The 19,905-nt window shown below is 46.1% G+C and overlaps 3 protein-coding genes across 4 annotated transcripts; 1 reads left to right on the forward strand and 2 right to left on the reverse strand.

Moving 5' to 3' along the window:
- Positions 1-5,623: 5,623 nt before the first annotated feature.
- Positions 5,624-10,344, reverse strand: NDUFS3 (NADH:ubiquinone oxidoreductase core subunit S3). Its single transcript, XM_032189294.1, is given in 7 exon segments — positions 5,624-5,837; positions 5,839-5,874; positions 7,063-7,182; positions 7,603-7,728; positions 8,929-9,078; positions 9,337-9,434; positions 10,172-10,344. Coding segments are annotated over 7 exon segments (777 nt in total). The 5' UTR covers positions 10,287-10,344; the 3' UTR covers positions 5,624-5,705.
- An 83-nt stretch (positions 10,345-10,427) lies between these two features.
- KBTBD4 (kelch repeat and BTB domain containing 4) lies at positions 10,428-17,303 on the forward strand. 2 transcript variants are annotated; one of them, XM_032188122.1, is made up of 4 exons: positions 10,428-10,442; positions 11,756-12,376; positions 14,929-15,035; positions 15,612-17,303. In XM_032188122.1, the coding sequence occupies exons 2-4, from the start codon at positions 11,785-11,787 to the stop codon at positions 16,470-16,472; spliced, it is 1,560 nt and encodes a 519-aa protein (XP_032044013.1). In that variant the 5' UTR covers positions 10,428-10,442; positions 11,756-11,784; the 3' UTR covers positions 16,473-17,303. The 2 variants fall into 2 exon arrangements, with proteins under 2 accessions (XP_032044013.1, XP_032044012.1); XM_032188121.1 differs by lacking the exon at positions 10,428-10,442 and adding an exon at positions 10,519-10,550.
- Positions 17,304-17,431: 128 nt separating this feature from the next.
- Positions 17,432-19,847, reverse strand: PTPMT1 (protein tyrosine phosphatase mitochondrial 1). The gene is made up of 4 exons (XM_032188140.1): positions 19,695-19,847; positions 19,508-19,588; positions 18,807-18,998; positions 17,432-17,688 (listed from the first exon to the last, which is right to left on the reverse strand). The coding sequence occupies exons 1-4, from the start codon at positions 19,845-19,847 to the stop codon at positions 17,548-17,550; spliced, it is 567 nt and encodes a 188-aa protein (XP_032044031.1). The 3' UTR covers positions 17,432-17,547.
- Positions 19,848-19,905: the final 58 nt, after the last annotated feature.

Genomic DNA, 19,905 nt, shown 5'->3' on the forward strand with positions numbered 1-19,905 from the left:
CTCTTCCAAAGACTGACTTTCCACTGCAATTTATTATACGGAGCTATTAGTTGCAAGAAATTTTACTACACATGATTGCCTCTGAGGAATGGGGGAACCCTATGGTCCCCTCCTCCACTGCACAGTGCCTCTGTCCCATCTCTATGACCCTTCAGTTTTCCCTTTTACTGGGTTTGAAAATTTGCAAATGATCCAGAAATGTCACACAGATAAGGCCACAGTCTGGGCAAATTTGTGGTAGGGCAATAGCAGCCAAAATATACAAGCATGCAGAAGAAATGTTACTTGTTCAGCTCTGTAGCAAATCTTTGGGAAGGAATAGTTGGTGTAATGACCTAGCAAACTGCAAGGACCAGAGCCAGTCAGCCTTCAGCACCTCATCATCCTCTCTTGTGACTTATGGGTTACAGTGAGCAAGGTCTGCCTTAGGTGTTCTGAATTATACAGAGGAAATTTCATCTGATCCCCTTCACAGCAGGTATCTGTGCTGTACACATCCTTGCACTTTCACGAGTGCCTAACCCTCACTTGAGACACGGTGTATTTCTCCTCTGAGTGGTGCGGTATTGTTGCAGGTTCACCGACAGGTTCTTGGATGTGAGGGCCATACAAATCAGTAATAAATATAAATAAGTAGCAATGCCGTCTCCCTCAAGCTAACGGTGTTCTCTGGGGAAAGAAGTCTGCCTAGAAAAGACAGGAGAAGCTGAAGTGCATACCCTCCTGAGTGAGTTGGAGGCTGTTGGTTTGTGGTGACTTTGGTCGCCAGCTATTTTATGGGATGATGTTGCAGTTAATAAGCTGCCAGTGTGCAAGGCAGCCGTTCTTCTGCACTTCCAGGATCTGCAGCTATGCCCGGCAATATGTGCTCACAGCAGCTATCAAAAGTGGCACAGATGTATTAAGGAAGGAGGAGCCCTCAATATCTGGAGCCATTTTTCCCCTCTGTTTGGATCAAAGTAAGACCTGTATCTGTCATAGCCTTGGCTATCTTACAGTCAGATGACACTTCTTTCAGTTTTCATTATTTTCTGCTGCTTCTGCTTCAGCTGCATCCCTTTCTTCTGAGATACCTTTTATTAAACTGTAAATAATATGCCACTCAAGAGGCAGACTCGGATGACCCATCTGCACAGTGAGACTGATGTGCCTTCTGGTTCATGCCAGTCCTTTAAAATCCGCAGTGTACACCAGTGTACACATGACTCTGTCTAGAAGTTACTTTAAAAAAACAGCAACAAAACCCCACATCTTACTGGTCATGAAATAGCCTCTCTAGTATGCATCTGGGGGGATTTTGGCAAACATCTGCAAAGGTCGTAGTTGATTTTGTCAGTAGGAGTGTTTCCTAGGAACAGCATGCAGCTGAAGGTCTAGAAGAGGGTACCCATGTGGTGGGAGGGAGAAGAGAGGAGGCTCACAGGCTGTGCTGAGGTGACTGATACAGCAGCAGGTAGGAGGCAAGCAGAGGTGGTAGACACTGCCTTGAGCTGGGGAAACTTTGCACAACTGCCTCTCTATCCCACAGAGAAAGGCAGTTGCAGAGCACTGATAAATGTACGCTTTAGCTCTTTGTGAACCAGCAGTAGTTATATGGGACGTGCACAGAAGCAGGCATGAGTTTGTAACAGCTGCACACAGTCCCTGCCCGTGCGACTGCAATGTTAGGTGGTGCACCTGCTCCTCCTGAGGGATTCTGTCCTTGCCAGGTATTCACAGCTGAGCGTGCACAACCCTGCCGCTCCACGCTCCCTCTGGTCATGCCATCTGTTGTAGGCACAGTTTCAGCATCTCACATCGAGCCCGGTTTCTGCAGGGTCACCCTGGCTGCTTGTGGCATTTCCACCAGGACTTCCCGAATCAGAAAGACGGGAAAGGGGAACAAGATATGCGGAACCCAGATCTGTAGGAGCTGGTTGGAGGTTGATCCAAAGTTTGGTCCAAGTAGCAGAAGCTTTGCCCATCACACGGTAACGGTGCAATGGAGTGAGGAGCTACCAAAGGAAGAGACAAGTGAGGTAGCAGCCACTGTAACCCAGTTTGCCAAAGTCACAAGAAGCAGGATCTGCTGGGAAGAATTCCTCTGGTACTTACATTATAGACCCCTGCAGGCTCTTGAACCTTGTTCACTGTCATTTTTAGTGCCTCCATCAACCGTTATGTTTTTTGTTCAGGCCTTTTATTTTGCACCTTTTGTGGGTCTTTCCGATTTTTCAGTTGTAAACATACCCATAGACAGCAGTGTTTGTACAGGTGAAGCTAGCTGGCCTGTCAGCACTGTGAATTTCTGCTGCTTCCTTTTCCTATTGCAGATTACATCTGCATGCTGGGACAGGCACCTTGCCACAGGGACCTGCACAGGCTATGCTTAGGTATGTAAGAGGCTTAAGGCAGCACAAGAAGTCACAAGGTGTGGATAATGCAGCACCAGAAGAGCCTCTTTGGAAGAGATGTTTCTTTGAGATAGGACTGCAAAAAGTTTGGCAGCATCTTCATAAAAGGGAAATGCTGCTTAAAAATTGAAAAAACCTCTTGCTTGAAATGTCTCATGCACAACTTGGGGAGACCTCAGTCCCCTGCCTAGGCTTGTCTAGCAGGTCTGCAGGGGAGGAAGATGAGGAGATGAAGAATGGTGAGAGAACAGGAGAAGAAAAGCTCACGGGAAATGTGATGTTTGAATCACAGGAGAGGAAAAAGAAATAAAAGCTGGAGGGAAGTAGGAGTAAAGTACTGTCCATAATCAGATGGGGCCTCCACAATTCAATCCTTTACAGATATGGTGCTGCTGGTCCTTCAGGAAATGGTCTCCCTGTCTTTTTCTTCTAGTCTGTGAGCCACATCCAACTGCCTGAAGCAATAATGTGTAACAAAGGGAGAGAGGGCACCACCCCACTGCACCTACTGCACAGAGTGGGATGGGGCCTCTCACAACTTGGGGAAGATGTAACGGGATGCAGGTAACATCACTGTCATCTAGCCTGTCCTTCAGTACTCCTGTAACATCTGCTCTGCAGGAGTCCAAGACCCAGCTGAAATCCCCATCTGGATCTTGACTGGAGATCAGTCATCAGGGCCCGTACAGATGGTGTGGCTGCGATGCAGCCGGATACCCTAACACCATCGATGGCCACATCCCCAGGGACAAGAGGTTGCTTGCCCAGCTGTGGGGAGGAAAGCCAGAATGCTGGAAAACACCAGCTAAACACACTCAGCTGGGGAAGCTCAACACGGTGAGTGTGAATCATCACTTGAAGTCTAGTTATTCAGCTCTGCAGCATCAGAAAACACAGCTCCTGAATAGGGCATCAGCTACCACAGATATGTATCTCACCCAGCATCCCACTACATCTGGGAAATCCAATGGAGACAAACAAGCTGACAGCCTCATGGAGGCTGGCAGCGCAGACCAGGCAGTGACAGAGACTTGGAAGATAACTTTGTGCTTGACCAAGCTGCAAACAGCCTTGCCCACCATAAAGTAAATGCTCACCAGCTACAAGGACCTCAGGGCAATCAGGCTTGTGTGTAAGGATAGTCCCTGGGGCTCAGGAGCAGTGGAGGGGGTGTGCCAACACTGGCACTACTTTGTGAAGCTATGTAAGCTCCATCTCAGGCATCCAGGCACCATGTGCCCGGGTGACTGAACTGCGCTCTTCCCAAGTTCCATCCAAGACTTCTCTAATGAGAAGACATTTGGGTCCGTTAGCAATTATTCCACTTATTAAAAAGACCTACTGGTGCCAATGCCTGTCCCCACAGGGCTGTTTTGGCTCCAGTACACACATTCTTTCAAAAAACTTGCATTTTATCTAACTTGACAGAGCACCGTGTCTAACCTTTCATGACACTATGTCAATCAATTTCTCCTGTTATACAAGCATTATGTTTAAATTGCTTTTTCCTTCTGTTCCAGCCACCATCAGTCTTCTAGCTTACCACACTGGGAAATACATATTTTTATGATACATGGACCACTGGCATGGTGCCTCATGCACCCTGGGACGGGTGAAGGAGAATGCGGCGTGGGGGGCAATGTGCTCAACAAAGAATTTTCACAGTAACAGAAGTGGTGCCACAAACTTTTCTGTCTTGTGCAATGGGCATTCGCATGGAAAAAGAGCCCGTGCAACAGAAAACAGAACCAGCTGTGGAACATGTTGTGGGAATGACTAAAAGTACATTTCCTTTTTAATCAATCAAATTAATAGCAGACCATAAGGGGAGCTAGGAATCGTGTAGAACCCCAAACTTTGGATTTCCTGTGTTCCCTTCTCCTTTCTTCTTCCCACAAGAGCTGTACTTTTTAAGGAAAGTGACAAGTGCTATCAGTTTTAACTAGAGAATGCTGTTCTGAGTCACATCCCAAACACTGCTGGCCACAGCAGCCTGAAACAAATTAGTGAAAAAAATAAAGAATTTAAGGTCCATGCTTACAAGTCTAGAGTGAAAAACAAACACGAAACCTGATTCTTACCATACGGTTTCAGCTCTTTATTCTTGCAAACAGATCAGATTCTCGTCACAATGATTAACTGTCCCTTTTTTTTTTTTTCCTTAACTGAATTTATTATTGTTCTATCTCTTCTCTATCCCAATTCTGACCACCCCGATTCTTATTTAGTGATCTTACAATTTAAAGAGCCTTAAATAGCACTGGGATGATTCAGGTAGTCTCTACAAACTCTTCTGAATTATTTTATAAATTCTCTAATACAACAGTTTTCAGATTTTAATGAGGTCAGTCAGCTTTCTGATGAAGAACTGCGTTATGCATTTTCTGGACTAAGAACAAGGGACATTATTAATTGATGACTGCTGTAATGTAATCTCATTCAAACAGCTGGTGGGTGGACTCAAACTACAATATTTCTCCATTTTTTTTTGGAGAGAGATGAGATTTTCCACAAGAGCAAAGATAGTGGTAATGCTATTATATCATAGAGCTCAGAGTAATTGGAATAGTGACAAAAAGGCACGGACTCTCGTCTATGGCACGAGGGAGGGGAGAGGAAAGGAGATTTTTGACTGCAGGAAAAAGCAGTCTGAAGAAGTTGGAGAAACTGAAGACTGCTAAATCGTGAAGAAAAAGCTGGCACGAAGTAGCATGTAAGAGGTTACCTGCAACCCCTTCTGCCAGCAGAACAGCCAGACCTAACTCCCAAAGAAACAATGCAGACATTTCCACAATCGTATTTGGTGTGGATCCAGGTACTTCTTGTGTTGGTTCTACTAACAGCTGTTTGAGAACCATTTACAAAAGCTACGTGTGTTATGCTACATTATGATGATCTTCCCATCTTGGAGCTGAGATACTGTTCTCCCATTACTTACGCCACACAGCTGTTTCAGATGTCTCCTGGAGTCTGCACGAGTGAGTGCTCAGGCTATGACTTATGTCTACAGGGGCAGCTAGCAGAAGCCGTGTATCTACACCTTCTCAGCCATAGGGAATGCCTGGACTCCATTCAATTTACAAGCCAAAAAGACAAATCCAGTGTCTTACAGTTCAAGACAGCAGATAAACACCTGCCAGTTGGACTATCAGGACTGTAAATTAATATCCCTCATCCTGTGCTTTTTATCTAGTTCAAAAATAACATTACTCATGTGACCATGACAGACATGAATCTCACATCAATTTTTATTATCATAAATACTATGTTAGAACAGAAAGGATAGTGCTGTGCACCTGCTCCATTCTGATGTTATTTTGCGTCTTCTTTCTTGGCTCCTGCTTCTATTTTCAAGGGTTCTGGAGCTGCACGATAGGCAGGAAATGTCTCCCAAGGACTATTCAGATCAAACTTGCGAAATTCCTGAGATAGCTCCACAGGTTCCTGCCACTACCCGTTTCACTTCATCATCATACCGCACCTAGAACAGTGCAAAGGACACAGGCTGGTCATTTTCATACAGCCCTCATGCTCCCTCCATTAGTGGATGTACACAGTAATGACCCAAATCGCCCTCAAGTATGAGTAACCCCAGTTCTTATGCCATGGATAGGGCTCAGGTCTCTGCCACAGCTTCAGTGCTCCTCATTCTTGAACAAGAGCCCTCCAGATGCCACCAAGACCTCTGTACTCTCCAAAAACTCCTCCTCTTTGCTATCATGCACCCCACATGTCCTGGCTAACCAACCTGAATTAGGAGTGCCCAGCCTACAGTCCACATGAAGTCTACTCGGAATAACAGATTTCTCCTGAGAATAACAGAATAACAGAAGTTCTCCTGAGTCACTGCGATAAGGTGGTCCATCCACCTGGCAGAGCTGGGGACTACTCGTGTATATTTATAAATGCCTATTAGAACAGCTTGTTTGGTTTCCGTTTTGCTTCCTAGCATAACATTCAGAACATAGGTGAAGGGTAGCTGAGTACCAGATAGGCTTGATTTACCCTCGTTGTGTCAGTTCCAATCTCCAAACCTGTTGCCTAGTCCTCGCTTACAGGATTCCACAATTTCTATTTTCTTAAAACCCTCTGTTGCCTACAGAACTTCTTTATCTTCTCCTGAGATTCAGCTCAGTCTTACAACTACACCAAATATGAATGCTTCTGCAAGGCAGTCATTTGAAACTAGGCAGATACCAAATACACTCATTTCACATGTGGTTTACCACACAGAGGTAAACATTTGATAATGACAAGTCAGTTCAAATAGAGTTTTGGTTATCTGGGCCTACAAGAACTCCACAAAAGTAAAATTCCAACTGTATAAAGATCAGTCTCCAGTCATTCATTCCAATGGAAATCTCCAGTTTTGCAGTGGAAAGTTTAACATTTAAGATGAAAAAACAAAAAAGCAGAAGCACTTTCTCTGCCTTTGGCATACGTCTCATGAAATTTGCTCAGTGTGCTGGCCTTAGGCTGCCTTATATAGATAATACTTTGTGATGACTTGAAATGCTGGAGATGCATATGCACTGGAATATACACACAAGTGAAATGTCTTTAGACCCCTTTTAGATAAAGGACTACAAAGCATTCACATCTCTGTACTGAAACTCAGAAAACAGTATAAAAGAGATTTGATCACTTTAGACACAAGTGCATCTCCTACCTCCACATAACCAGAGAGTGGGAAGTCCTTCCGGAAAGGATGGCCTTCAAACCCATAGTCTGTGAGGATTCGCCTTAGGTCAGGGTGGTTGGCAAAGAAGACACCATACATGTCCCAAACCTAAATGAAAGGGAGCCAAATAAATTGAATTAGATAGTCAATTTCCATCTTAAGCTTTCCAGCACCTCCATGCTTCCCCACCTCATATGGAAAGGCCACTCCAACCAAGAAAACAAAGGAGTTTTCTTTGTTTGTTCGTTTGAAAACACCCTGCTAGAGGTAAGGGTCCTCTTACTTTGAAAAAAGTCCCCTTTGAGTATTATATCCACAGAATTTCAGTTCCATGTCCAGCTTTGTGCAGTGCCAGTATTCCATGCAGGAATAAATTTAAAAGCAAATTAAACAGTGTTTTTCTCCTATTTGGAAAAGACAGCCAGTGAAACACCTCCCCCCTTCTCAGGGCCTTAGATAATGACATTTTTTTAGGAAAATGCAGCCCCACCCAACAGAGACTCTGCTCCCAAATAAAATGGCACTCACCTCCCTTTCATACCAGTTTGCTGCCTTGTGCACAGACACTGCTGAATCGATAGGTGTCAGCTCATCAGTGTATGTCTTCACACGGATCCGACTGTTGAACCGCAGAGACAGGAGATTGTAAACAATCTGCAGTAGGATAAAAGGAGGCATTGGCCATGCATGGACTTTATGGAGATCTCTTCACAGTACAGTACTGGCTGAGAAAAGATGTATGAAGCCTATTTCAAATATTCCTTCTCAGCAAAGTCACATGCAGCACCTAAGAGCTGGGCATGAAAAATCACCTAACTGAGGCTCTGATAGTTTTTCTTCATTCAAGAGTAACAAAAAGGATGTGGGACATAGAAAACATCACTGATGAGGAGCTGAAATAAAGATTAAGACTAAATCTTAAAAAAGGAGAATACTTATGGGATGAAGACGCATGATGATTGTCTTAAAGAAAATGACTATTAATTACCCCCAGCATCCAGTGACTCTGTTGGTAAGTGATTTGATACCACAAGATAAACCAAAAGGGGAAAATGTATCAGCTACTTTTCATAATCTTTCTAACTTGCTGGGAACAAAACCAGTTCACTTCTCACGTCTGAAAGATGATCTGCCCAAATTGGACAAGGAAAGAAGGACATCTCTTCATCAATAAAGTTGCCTAAACCACAGTCAGCCTCCTGCAACCTGTGAACTCCACGTATTTTCTTCTAAGATTTTCCTAGGCTAAACTACAACAAGGTCTTTGCAATAATACTATGAACAAGGCTTTCTAGTAGTAGGTGAGAAGACAATACAATGAGCATCTAATGTCCTTCAAATAGGTCCTGATTTTCAGAAGATGCTTTTAAAAGTACTGAAGATTTTTCTTTTTTAGAAGAAGAGGAGAATTGTTAAGGAGAAAATTGGTGGAATTTTAAGAAAAACATGACTGTTTGTGTCCACAGCAGCTAACAGACCTAGGTAGAAGAAGGAAGAGCACCAGTTCCTACTTGGCCAGAAAAAAAGTCTCTAGACACTTTAATAAAATCAAAGCAAAAGAAACAAACAAAAAGAATAATAAATAAATAAACAAACAAAACAAACAACCACCTCCCTCCAAGGGGAGGGGGGAAGAAAGACTTTCAGCAGAACACAAAAGGAAAGCTAGGAACCCATGTAGTATTAGTTCTGCTACTGCTCCCAGGATCAACAGGTTAAACAAACCCAGCACTTCAGAGTAGGTTTTTTTCCGACTGTCAGAAAGCAAAAAAATGCAGTCAGAGCTGCAACAGCATCCACAGCCATCAGCAGGTGTGGAGCTCTCCAAGTCCGGCAGCTGTGAGCGGTTCTTACCTCAAAGCGGTACTGCCGAGAAGGGACATCAACAGCAGTCAAGTCAGCCAAGGATTTGAACTGGGCATTGGTGTGATCCCGAAGGAAGGTCAGAACTGGAATAATCCCATCTGGATGGATCAGAAGCTCCAGCTCGTTGAAACAGGTCACCTGATGAAAACAACAGAAGGGGAACTAGCACTGACACTAACAGGTCTCAACGTTACACTGAATCCAGCAAAACACGTATACAAAGAAAGCGTATGGTACAGCAGACGTGATGACATCAGAGAACAGGGCTCAATAACAGCCCTAATTTTCACGTAATTCTGACAATCTTTCATCCTCATAACAACATCTAATAAGAAGTAGTGAGTTTATGGGCTGTAGTCAGCTCCCAGCATGAACAATTTCTTAAACAGCACTTACCTGTGCTTGCTGGACATACTTGGGCAGGATCTCCGCCACGTACTCCCCAAATGCACAGAGCTGCTTCTGTTCTACTTCATTTTTTGGTCTGACGGTAGCTAAAGAGAGCAACAGGAAAAGCAGTAACTCCCATCCCGTGCTTAAAAATCCTTTTCATCACTCTAACTGTCTCTCGGTAACTTCTGCAGAAGACAGGAGGATTCAACTAACCCAAAAAGCTTTTTTTTTTCTGGTAAATCCAAAGCTAAACAAACCATACATGCACAGAGGAACAAACGGCACGTCACAGAGACTGGCCTATTGCTACACCTGGAGAACAGGAGGCAGAGGGGAGAGCTTGTCATCTCCACAAATACCTGAAAGGAGCTTGTGGAGAGCAGGTGACAACTGATAGGACACGGAAATGGCCTCAAGGTGCCCCAGGGGAGGTTTAGATTGTATTTCGGGAAGAATTTCTCCACAGAAAGGGTGGGCAGGCACTGGGACAGGGCACCCAGCGAGGTGGAGCCCCTGTCCTTGGAGGTATTAAGCGAGATGTGGACGTGGTGGTGCTCGGGGGCATGGTTTGGAGCGGGACCCAGCAGGTCACCTAACGACTGGGTGACCCCAAAAGGCCTTCCCAACCCAGATATCCCAGTTTCGGCATGCTCCAGCGGCACGGCGGGGAGGGAAACAAGATGGAAGCGAGGGGCTGCCGCGGCCGGGTAACCGAGCCCACCCGCCGACAACGCAACAGAACGGCCCCGCTACTTCACCAACAACACAACCGAGTTTTCGCCGGGGGGCGACCCCTCGCCCCCTGCCGGCGCTCAGCGCCCCCCGCCCGCCCACTTACGCCGAGTCTCCGCGGCGGAGCCCCCCGCCGCCCGCGCCTGCCCCACCACCCCCGGGGCCGCTGCGCCCCGCGGAGGGCAGCGCCGCGCCAGGCCCCGCAACGCCGCCGCCAACATCCCCACAGCACGGGCGGGCAAGGGCACGGCCCGGAAGAGGAAGGCGCCTCCTCCTCCTCCTCCTCCTTTTTCTCCTCCTCCTCCTCCCTGCTCTCCCCGCCCCGCTGCGGCCGCTCCCCGGGCGCTTCCGGGTCGGTCGGCGGCGCCTGGCGCAGGGTGAGGGGCGCGGGGGAGCCGCTGGGGCACCCCGGGGCGGCGGCGGGAGGAGGAGGAGGAGGAGGAGGAGGCGGCCTCGGGGCGGCGGCATGAAGGGAGGCGCCGCAGGTGGGTGCCGAGCTGGGGAGGGGGCGGCGGGGAGGCCGCGGGGAGGCCTCCGGATGGGAGATGAGGGGGGTTCATAGCGGGAGCTGGGCTGTGTGGGGGGGTAATCGCGGCACTGCGTGTGGGAGGTGCTGCCAGGGAGGGAATGGGAGCTCCCCTGAGCCCCACAGAGCTGTTGTCGGAAAAGGCAGGTTTGGGAAAATGAAGGGTGGAAGGGTAACGGGAGGCCTCTTGGAGAAAAGCCTTGGCTGTAGGTGAGCGCTCCGCTGGAAATCGCGTTCAGGAATAAATAATTTTGGGTCCTAGTCACCAGGGTGGATAATCAAGGAGCTATTTAGAAGCTATTTCTACTAGGCGTAGAAACAGGTTTAGAGGGAATGCAAAGGGGCATCTCTTTGCTTTCAGTGCTGCTGAGCCATGTTAGCAGAAAGTTCTTCCTACAGCAGAAGCTTTTTTGACCCAGAAACTGCTCAGAGCATTGCACGTAACCTCTGTTACCTACTAAGAAATGCAGCAAACTGAGTTATCCTCCCCACTGTGGGGAAACGCTGGCTAACAGCATCTCGCATGTTATTTCGCATGCTGAAGATGTCTGGCACGTTAGCAGGCTGAGCATGACCACGAGTTACCTCATTTGGTTTGGTTGAAGAGCTGGCAGTTATGTCCGGCGGGCTTTTGGGTAAAAACAAACCCACCTGACTTGGTAGCACTGCAAAAATTCATCGCTTCACTTCTGGATGCTAACTAACCCCTACTAATGACACAAGCTGCTGCCTGTGCTTGTTGTAGTATGATATTCTAACTCTTTTTTCTTTTATCTAGCCCAACTAAGGTGCTGTCACTTTCTCTTGGCACTGCCAGTTTCCTAGGGGGGTTGCTGGCCTTTCCACTTGAATAACTGTTGCTGCATTTCTTTGTGTCAGTGAAATGAGTTGCGAAAAGATATGCAAATCTTGCAATTCTGCTGGGATGCGATGCTCACTGTACTGGAAGTTTTGTATACATTATAATCTTAATCATGCCAACTTCTAATTTGTTTCAGTTGTTTGAGGTTCTGAAACTCAAGCAGAAGTTTCTGGCTGTGCTATTTATATTGTCTGAAATATGCTGGCCTCTTACCAGTATGCTTGATTTTTCCCTGTATCCTGAAGCACTGCGTAATCGTGTTGGTGGGGGGAGAAAGCCTTATAATCGCTGTGGTTTTACAGATTGCTGGAGGTCTGATCTGTGCAGCACCATGGACTCGTCAGAAGAGACCGGAGGCTCCTCTGCAGAAGAGAACTACTTTGTGAACTACACCTTTACTGACCGCTCCCACTCGGGCCGTGTGGCCCAGGGAATTATGAAGCTCTGCCTGGAGGATGAGCTCTTTGCTGATGTTACGATATCAGTGGAAGGCAAAGAATTCCAGCTGCACCGTTTGGTCCTCTCAGCTCAGAGCTGCTTTTTTCGTTCCATGTTCACTTCCAACCTAAAGGAGGCCCACAACCGAGTGATTGAGCTGCAGGATGTCAGCGAGAGTGTCTTTCAGCTCCTTGTGGACTATATTTACCATGGGACTGTAAAGCTGAGGGCAGAAGAGTTGCAGGAAACCTATGAAGTGGCAGACATGTACCAGCTGACTGCCCTTTTTGAGGAATGCTCCCGTTTTCTGGCTCGTACGGTGCAGGTCAGGAACTGTCTGCAGGTCATGTGGCTGGCAGATCAACACAGCGACATGGAGCTCTACACAGCTGCCAAACACTGTGCGAAGTCACATTTATCTCAGTTGCAAGACACGGAGGAGTTCCTACACCTACCTCTCCGCCTACTGACAGATATCCTTACAGGTAAGGAGTTTTTGAGAGTAGCCATGCTGTGGATCTGGGAAGAGACTTTCAGCCTGAGAGTCTAGCAGGGATTGATCAAAACAGATGGAAAGATACAAGCTTTCACAGTCACTGCCTATTCAGAAGCTTAGCTAAGCAAGGCAAAATAGTCTGGATAACTGAATTAGAAAAAACAAAACACCACAACACCATAAATTGTTAGTGGACATGCTATAGACCTGTCAGGATCTATGGTACAGAAAATGGAGATAGAGGATGCTGGTAATTCCCAGCAGTTCCTGAGCTAACAGATTGGAAATATTACATTTTTTTAAATGTAATTTAATAACTTCTAACAATTTTTGTTTGCATTAAAAGTAAACAACGAAGCATTTCCAAAATGAACACCTTAAGAACATCTTTTTCTTCTGTTGTAATTCTTAATCATTTAACATTGTAATGCAATGACTCGACATCTGTAAGAAGTCTTGAGCACAGGCTACCTTTCTAGACTATGTTAGTGTTATTAACAATTTTACATAATTGTTAGGATTATTTAGGCTAGGCAGTCAGCTGACTGAAATAGAGGCAGTGTAACATCTTGGGTAATACAGTAATTACTCTTAATGTAAAGCTAATAGTCTTCCATGGTAATGGATGCAATGACTTAGTGTTGTGAAGGATGTGTCAACATATTAACAGCTTGCTTTGTCTGACACCACTGCTTAAAGGTTCCCTGCTGCCCTTACATACAGTCAGCACTATAAAACCTCTTCGTGATGCTCCAGTCACTACTCTATTTTTGCACGTTTCTGTATCATTGGTACAGGAAGCAAGAGCGTAGGAGAAGCTCATACAGTCCAATGTGCTGGACTCGAGACTGGAGAGACTCCCCCTTTCTTGCTTTAATTAAAAATAATTCTGTGAACAAGTAAATTGCTATAGTTTGTGTGTCAGTGGTTTATATGCTGTTATAGTGATAAACCTGCTGTAACCGTCTTCCTTGGAACACTGGCAAATTTCCCCATAAGACCTAAAGTATCCTCTAAAGTTGAGGTTATGCCTATGGGAGTCTTTACAGATACTCATTTGCAGTATTTGTTTTGCAACTAAAGAAATTCGCAATCAAAGCTATACGTAGCTAAAATTTTAAACAAAGTTGTGACTTCACTAATACCCCAAAATGATTAAATAATGGGTGACTGACCTCTTATAGCTTTAACTCTTCCTCATTGTGATACCATGTATAATCATAGTTTCAGGACTTTGGCCTTCAGTATTTGTGGTCCTTAATTAAAATAATTGCTTAAGAATTTTTTTTCTATGCATCACCTATTTCCGTATATAGAATCATGTTACTCAATATTTATGGCGAAACTTGGTCCATGAAAATGGATTAATGGATTAAGAGCTGAAATACACTCCTACTGCTGGTAGGGAAAATCTTTTGGAAGTGCTGCTGCTTTGTCTAGTTAATGGACAATTAAATAGAGGAAGCTATTAGTAGCAAGGATTAAAATAAACTTCATGAAGATGGTAATTTATTAAGCTTGCCTTCTGTTGCGCCCTGGGACCCATTTCAAAATCAAAGTTTTTCCATTTAACCACTACATCTGATAAACAGCTTATGGAAATCAATTTTACTATTGAACAGATTCAAAATAACCTGCTTTCTCTCCCTGCCCCTCCCACCCCCCTTTCCTCCTTCCTTCCAGTATGGAGAAAAGGGTCAGAATTTGTCAGATGCCTTCAGCATCACCGAATTCAGGGTTTGTTGGACGACGAAATTGGAGAACCTTTTTAAAGGGAAGCCTCTTAATGAATACAGGCGTAATTGCTGGTGTTAGGGCAACTAGCTGACTTTCAAACTAGAAGGAAGCACTTAAAATCTTCTAGGTAATGTGCTGCTGCTGCAATAGTTTATGGCGTAGCTAAAACTTCCAGTTATGCCTGGAAACAAATCGAAATCTGATGCAGTCTGTTAAACATAAGTGTTTCCTACTGTCACACTACTAAAGAAAGCTGTAGTAGCTCACAGGGGATTTCCAAATGTTGACAGGAAAGCAGCAACACAGATGTTCAGTCTTGAGGGTCAGCTGTCTGACAGCGCTCAGAGAAGAACAATTTCTGCGGATGACCTTTGCTAGATGAGTTTCTAGGACTAGCCAATGAGCCAAGAAATGCAACTGCTGAAATTTTCATTTTCAAATAAGAGAATCTTTCTACCTAAATGCTTAATTACGTTACTATTTTTTTTATCATCTCAAAGCATGTAAGGGCTCTTCCCTGCCCTCTTTCTCTTTGAGACAGCTTCCTTTGTTGAAAGTCATCCAAAATGCTTGAAATCTGACAGCTCTGTCTTCTGATATTTAACCAAGCGAATTGCATGTAGATGCCTGGCTGGCAGTGCTGATCATGCCTGCCAAAATCTATAAACCTTTGTATCTTTTTTTCCTCCTCTACAGGGTATGGTTTGTGGCAGGAGGGGGTGAGGGAGTTGCAGGAAAGGATTTTCTTAGGTACACGCACCTGTGTCTAGATACCATAAATTTATTTCTGTCCCCAAACCGCAGATGGTGTTCCGTGTTCTCAGAATCCGACGGCTGCCATAGAAACCTGGATCAACTTCAACAAGGAGGAGCGAGCAGGCTTTTCAGAGACACTGCGATCAAGTCTGAAGGTATAAAAAGACCTTCTGTTCCAGGCTGGTGTAGCATTTGCTGGTGTTGCGCTTCCCAAGGCAGGGTATATTCTGTTTGCAGGTGCAACTTGAAAGCCGCAAAACACAAACACCATTGAAATTCACAAGGTTTGCATGAGGGATACTCTCACTGTTATAAATAGCAACCCCACTGACAGCTTTTTTAATTTTAGCCTGAGGTTGTTTTTGTTAGTGATTAGGGCAATGCCGCAAATAATGCATTTCACCAGATACTGTTATCTGAGAGACCATTCGGAAATCTTACTTTGGCATTCCCCTCATAGTAAGTACTCTCTCAGTGAGGTGGCCAACCCTTAACTAAACTGCAGTCACTCGGATTCCAATGAAGTCTGTTGCTGCTTTGCTGTCAGATATGACTGGTGTCTTGAAAAGGCTCTGAATGCTCTAGGGTAGCAAGGTTTGGGAAGCAGAGTGCATGCCTCACGCTCACAGGTGGGTCCTGAAATGCTGAAAAAAATCGGTCTTGGGCATCGCTGACATTAGTGTGAACAGACCTAACTGTGGTAAGGTTGACAAGCTCCTCCTTTCTCTTAGGTGATTGGGGAAAATGTTCACATCTACCTGATCGGAAAGGAGTCATCACGTACACATTCACTCGCTGTCTCTCTGCACTGTGCTGATGATGACTCCATCAGCGTGAGTGGCCAGAACAGCCTGTGTCACCAGATCACCGCAGCCTGCAAGCATGGCAGCGACCTGTATGTTGTCGGGGGCTCTATTCCACGACGCATGTGGAAATGCAACAACGCCACCATAGACTGGGAGTGGTGCGCGCCCCTGCCCCGTGACAGGCTCCAACACACACTCGTCTCTGTACCAAGCAAGGATGCAATATATTCCCTTGGGGGGAAGACTCTGCAGGACACTCTCTCTAACGCTGTGATATATTACAGAGTACGAGACAATGTCTGGACAGAGACCAGCCAGCTGGAAGTGGCTGTCTCAGGGGCTGCAGGTGTAAACCTTAACGGTGTCATTTACCTGCTGGGCGGGGAGGAAAATGACCTGGACTTCTTCACCAAGCCCTCTCGGCTTATTCAGTGCTACGATACCAACACGGAGAAATGCCACGTGAAGCCATACGTACTGCCTTTCGCAGGGCGCATGCACGCTGCCGTGCACAAGGATGTGGTGTTCATCGTAGCTGAGGGGGATTCGCTGCTGTGCTATAATCCCCTGCTGGATAGCTTCACCCGGCTGTGCCTGCCAGACGCCTGGAGCTCAGTACCCTCCCTCTGGAAGATTGCCAGCTGCAATGGCAGCATCTATGTTTTTCGAGACCGCTATAAAAAGGGCGATGCAAATACTTTTAAACTCAATCCAGCCACCTCTGTGGTCACGGTCACAAGCGGCATCAAAGTGCTGCTCACTAACCTGCAGTTTGTACTGGCCTAAAGGGGGAAAAACAGGCCCAGTGGTAGAAAAGGCAGCAGTGGTGTTGTGCTGTGCAGCTCAGAGGCACCCAGCCACCCTCCGCACCAGTCCCAATAATTAGGAGCTCACAACATCCAGTAAAGCGCCCATCCTCTACACCCGTGCAGAGGGAGTACAGGCTTTCTAGCTGTGGGCCTGTCCTTTTACATAGCACTATTCAAGTTGAACTGATGCATCTTAGATTTCAGATGGACTAAATGCTATTACTGTGATCCCTTGATGATAAGCTGCTTGTGTTTGAGGCCCAAACTGCAGCAAGTGGCTTTTTTAGCCTGGAACCCATCCACCAATAACAAATCCTATAGCATATGGACGACATCCTCCTTGGCACAGACTGCTCGTTTTAACTGCCCGGGAGATTGTGGGTTGCTGCCATTGTCAGTCACAGAGAGATGTGCACTGTCTGTCCTCCAGGGATGTCCCCGTTTAAACGTTCCTGTGTCCCTGTTCCAGAAGGAGAGGCTGGCAGAAATACTTAGAGCAGACAGATTCCAGAGCTGTCCCCAAGACCCCGAGTAGGTTGCATTATGCAGCACTTCTAGAGGAGTGGTAACAAACGGGGAATCTGCTTACTGCTCTATCATCACCCAGCATAAAGAGGGAGATCATTTTTATGAGCATTGGCTTCCTTTACTGTACAGGGAATCCCTGCCTGTAATCATAGCATAGTGTTGGTGACAGATGGAACTAAGACCACTCCCTGCTACCCCTCTGTTGGCACTGTAACCCTTTGGGTAAGAATCTGAATAAAGTCTCTGCTGAGACAGTTTTCTTTTCTTTTGCTGCAACTATTTTAGAGCCTTCTGTGGATTGCAGTTCAGCTCAGTGCTAATGCTGTGCATGGGAGAGATCTGTGGGGCTCCCAGAGAAAAGACTAGTCTTAAGAGAAAATGCTATAATGAAACAGCCCAGATTTACTGTAATTTATGTAAAAGTTTCTTTATTGATGGTCAAGACGTACAGCACCTAAGCCTTTGTTAGTTCATTAAGGCCTAAGTTTTCTTTAAAGGAGACGAGACTGAGATTTTGATAGTTCTTACTGACCCTCTGCAGTTGTCCCAGCAATCATGTTCCTGTGAAATGCCTCCAGGACTTGGACTTGTTTACGACGAATGAGGATGTGGGGACGGATCTTGGCAATAGCCTCTATTGCTTCCTGGGGGGTCCAGTGATGCAGCTGAAAAGGCAAAAACCCTGCAAGTGAAAATCCATTCCACCCTTGCACTGCTTAATGGAGCCTTTCTAGATGCTACAGGCAATGTTAGCGTTGTTAGAGAACCTGCTACTTTGTCCCTTCTGGTTACTTCATCTTCCTCAGGAGGGCCTGAGTGTCAGTACAAGTCTATGAAGTGAGTTCCTCACTTAAAGAGGTGGTTGCTGCCTTGGACCTTGGTTTTCTACCTCACTCATGCTTCCTTCATGTTGTGAGTAGTTTCCTGTCCTAGTCCCACCAAACCAGAGAAAAAGGGCAGTTTTTTTTTAATTAAAACTTCAGTAGTACCTCTGGTGTACTTCAGCACTTAGAGCGTCATTATGGAAAGGCCTCCCAAGGGAGTGCTGAACAGTAGGATCCCCAAATGGGATTTTGTTTTCAGTGCTGGTTTACCTAGTTGGCTCTGTAGTGGAACTCAGAAAGCCAAAGCTATTTTTCTTGCTCCTGAATTGTATTTATAGAAAGGCACAGAGTGGCTCATCGTTTCAGATAACCATGAAGTCTAAACAACAAAAACTGAGGTTTATCTGCTCAGTGAACCTATCGTCACATGCAGCTTGTTATTCCCATCTCCATCTGTTCTGCCCTAGAACGAATTAAGAATCTCAGAAGCATTCTAAACGGGTTCAGAACTTGCTGTGTTAATGGGCCAGGAGACTGAACGGCTTCTTGAAGTCTGACTGATCTGCCAGAACCAGCCACAGATAGCATCAGGCCATGCTTCAAAGCTGTGTCACAACAGCAGTTTCTCCTTCCCATAGGACCAGGACATCTTTGCCAGTACTTTTAAATGTTGTAAGTGCAGGTGAACGAGGTGTACAGAGATAAAATAGATTAGGAAAGAGAGCTTAATCTTCTGTTCAGTGAATGTAAGCTTCGCTTGTTGATTTATCTTGCGTCTGCCAGGTTCCACGAAGCAGGGAGCGATGTGAGCTTGGGGCCTGGCTGTCCACCTCCCCTGAAATGCGTGCCCAGCCCAAACGCCATACAGTCATGGGATGGCAACGCACCTCAGGGCTCTTGAGCAAAACCAAGCTGTAGAAGCTGGCCGTGTGTGCCCAGACTACGAGCACCCTTCTCACCTGGATGAGATACGCTGCCACCATGGTAGCGCTGCGGGACCGCCCGGCCTTGCAGTGCACGTAGACGCTGTTACCTCGCTCGCGGTGCCTCAGCAGGAACTCGACGCCCCGCTGCAGCTGCTCCAGGCTGGGCGCCCCGCTCAGGTCCACGGTGCTGAGCCGCAGCTGCTCCACCCCCAGCGCCTGCCATTCCTGTCAGAGACAGCCCCTTGAGCGCTTAACACCCTTTTATTTTTATGTTATTTTTATTTTATTTTTATTTTGTTTTTTTTTATGTTATGATATTTAATGTTATTTTGTGTTATGTTACGTTATTTTATGTTATGATATTTGATGTTATTTTATGTTATGTTACTTTATTTTACGTTTACATTATGTTGTGTTATTTTATGTTTATGTTATTATTTTATGTTATGTTACTTTATTTTACATTTACATTATGTTATGCTATTTCGTTTATGTTATTATTTTATGTTATATTACTTTATTTTACGTTTACATTATTTTATGTTATTTTATGTTTATGTTATTATTTTATGTTATGTTACTTTATTTTACGTTTACATTATTTTATGTTATGTTACTTTATTTTACGTTTACATTATTTTACGTTTTATTTACGTTATTTTTGTTATGTTTTTTTATTCTATTTTATTTTTATCCCTTCGGGGGGGGCGAGCCCGGCCCCCGGGGGTGCTCACCTGGGCGGAGCAGCACAGGTAGCGGGTCTCGTACTCCTCGTTCAGCGTCAGCACGGCTCGGACCTTCTCCTCTGCCACCAGCTGCGGGCACAGGCGGCCCGGTCAGGCCCCGTTAGGGCCCGGTCAGGCCCCGTTGGGCCCCGGTTTCCCCCCCAGCCCCCCCCAAAGCCCCCCTCTCCCCACGCACCGCTCGGCTGCGGCCCCGCAGCGGCAGGGCGCCGAGCAGCACGGCGCGGTCGATGCGGTGCAGCCAGGGCCGGCGGGCGGCGGGCAGGGCGGCGCGCAGGGCGGTGTAGCCCAGCGTCGGGTAGAACAGCGCCCGCGCCGCCACCCCCCCCATCCTCCGCGCCGCCGCCGGGCGAGCGCACCTCACGCGGAGGGAAAGGGGGGGAACGGAG

This window comes from Aythya fuligula, chromosome 5 (assembly GCF_009819795.1).
Source record: "Aythya fuligula isolate bAytFul2 chromosome 5, bAytFul2.pri, whole genome shotgun sequence".
Lineage (NCBI taxonomy): Eukaryota > Metazoa > Chordata > Aves > Anseriformes > Anatidae > Aythya > Aythya fuligula.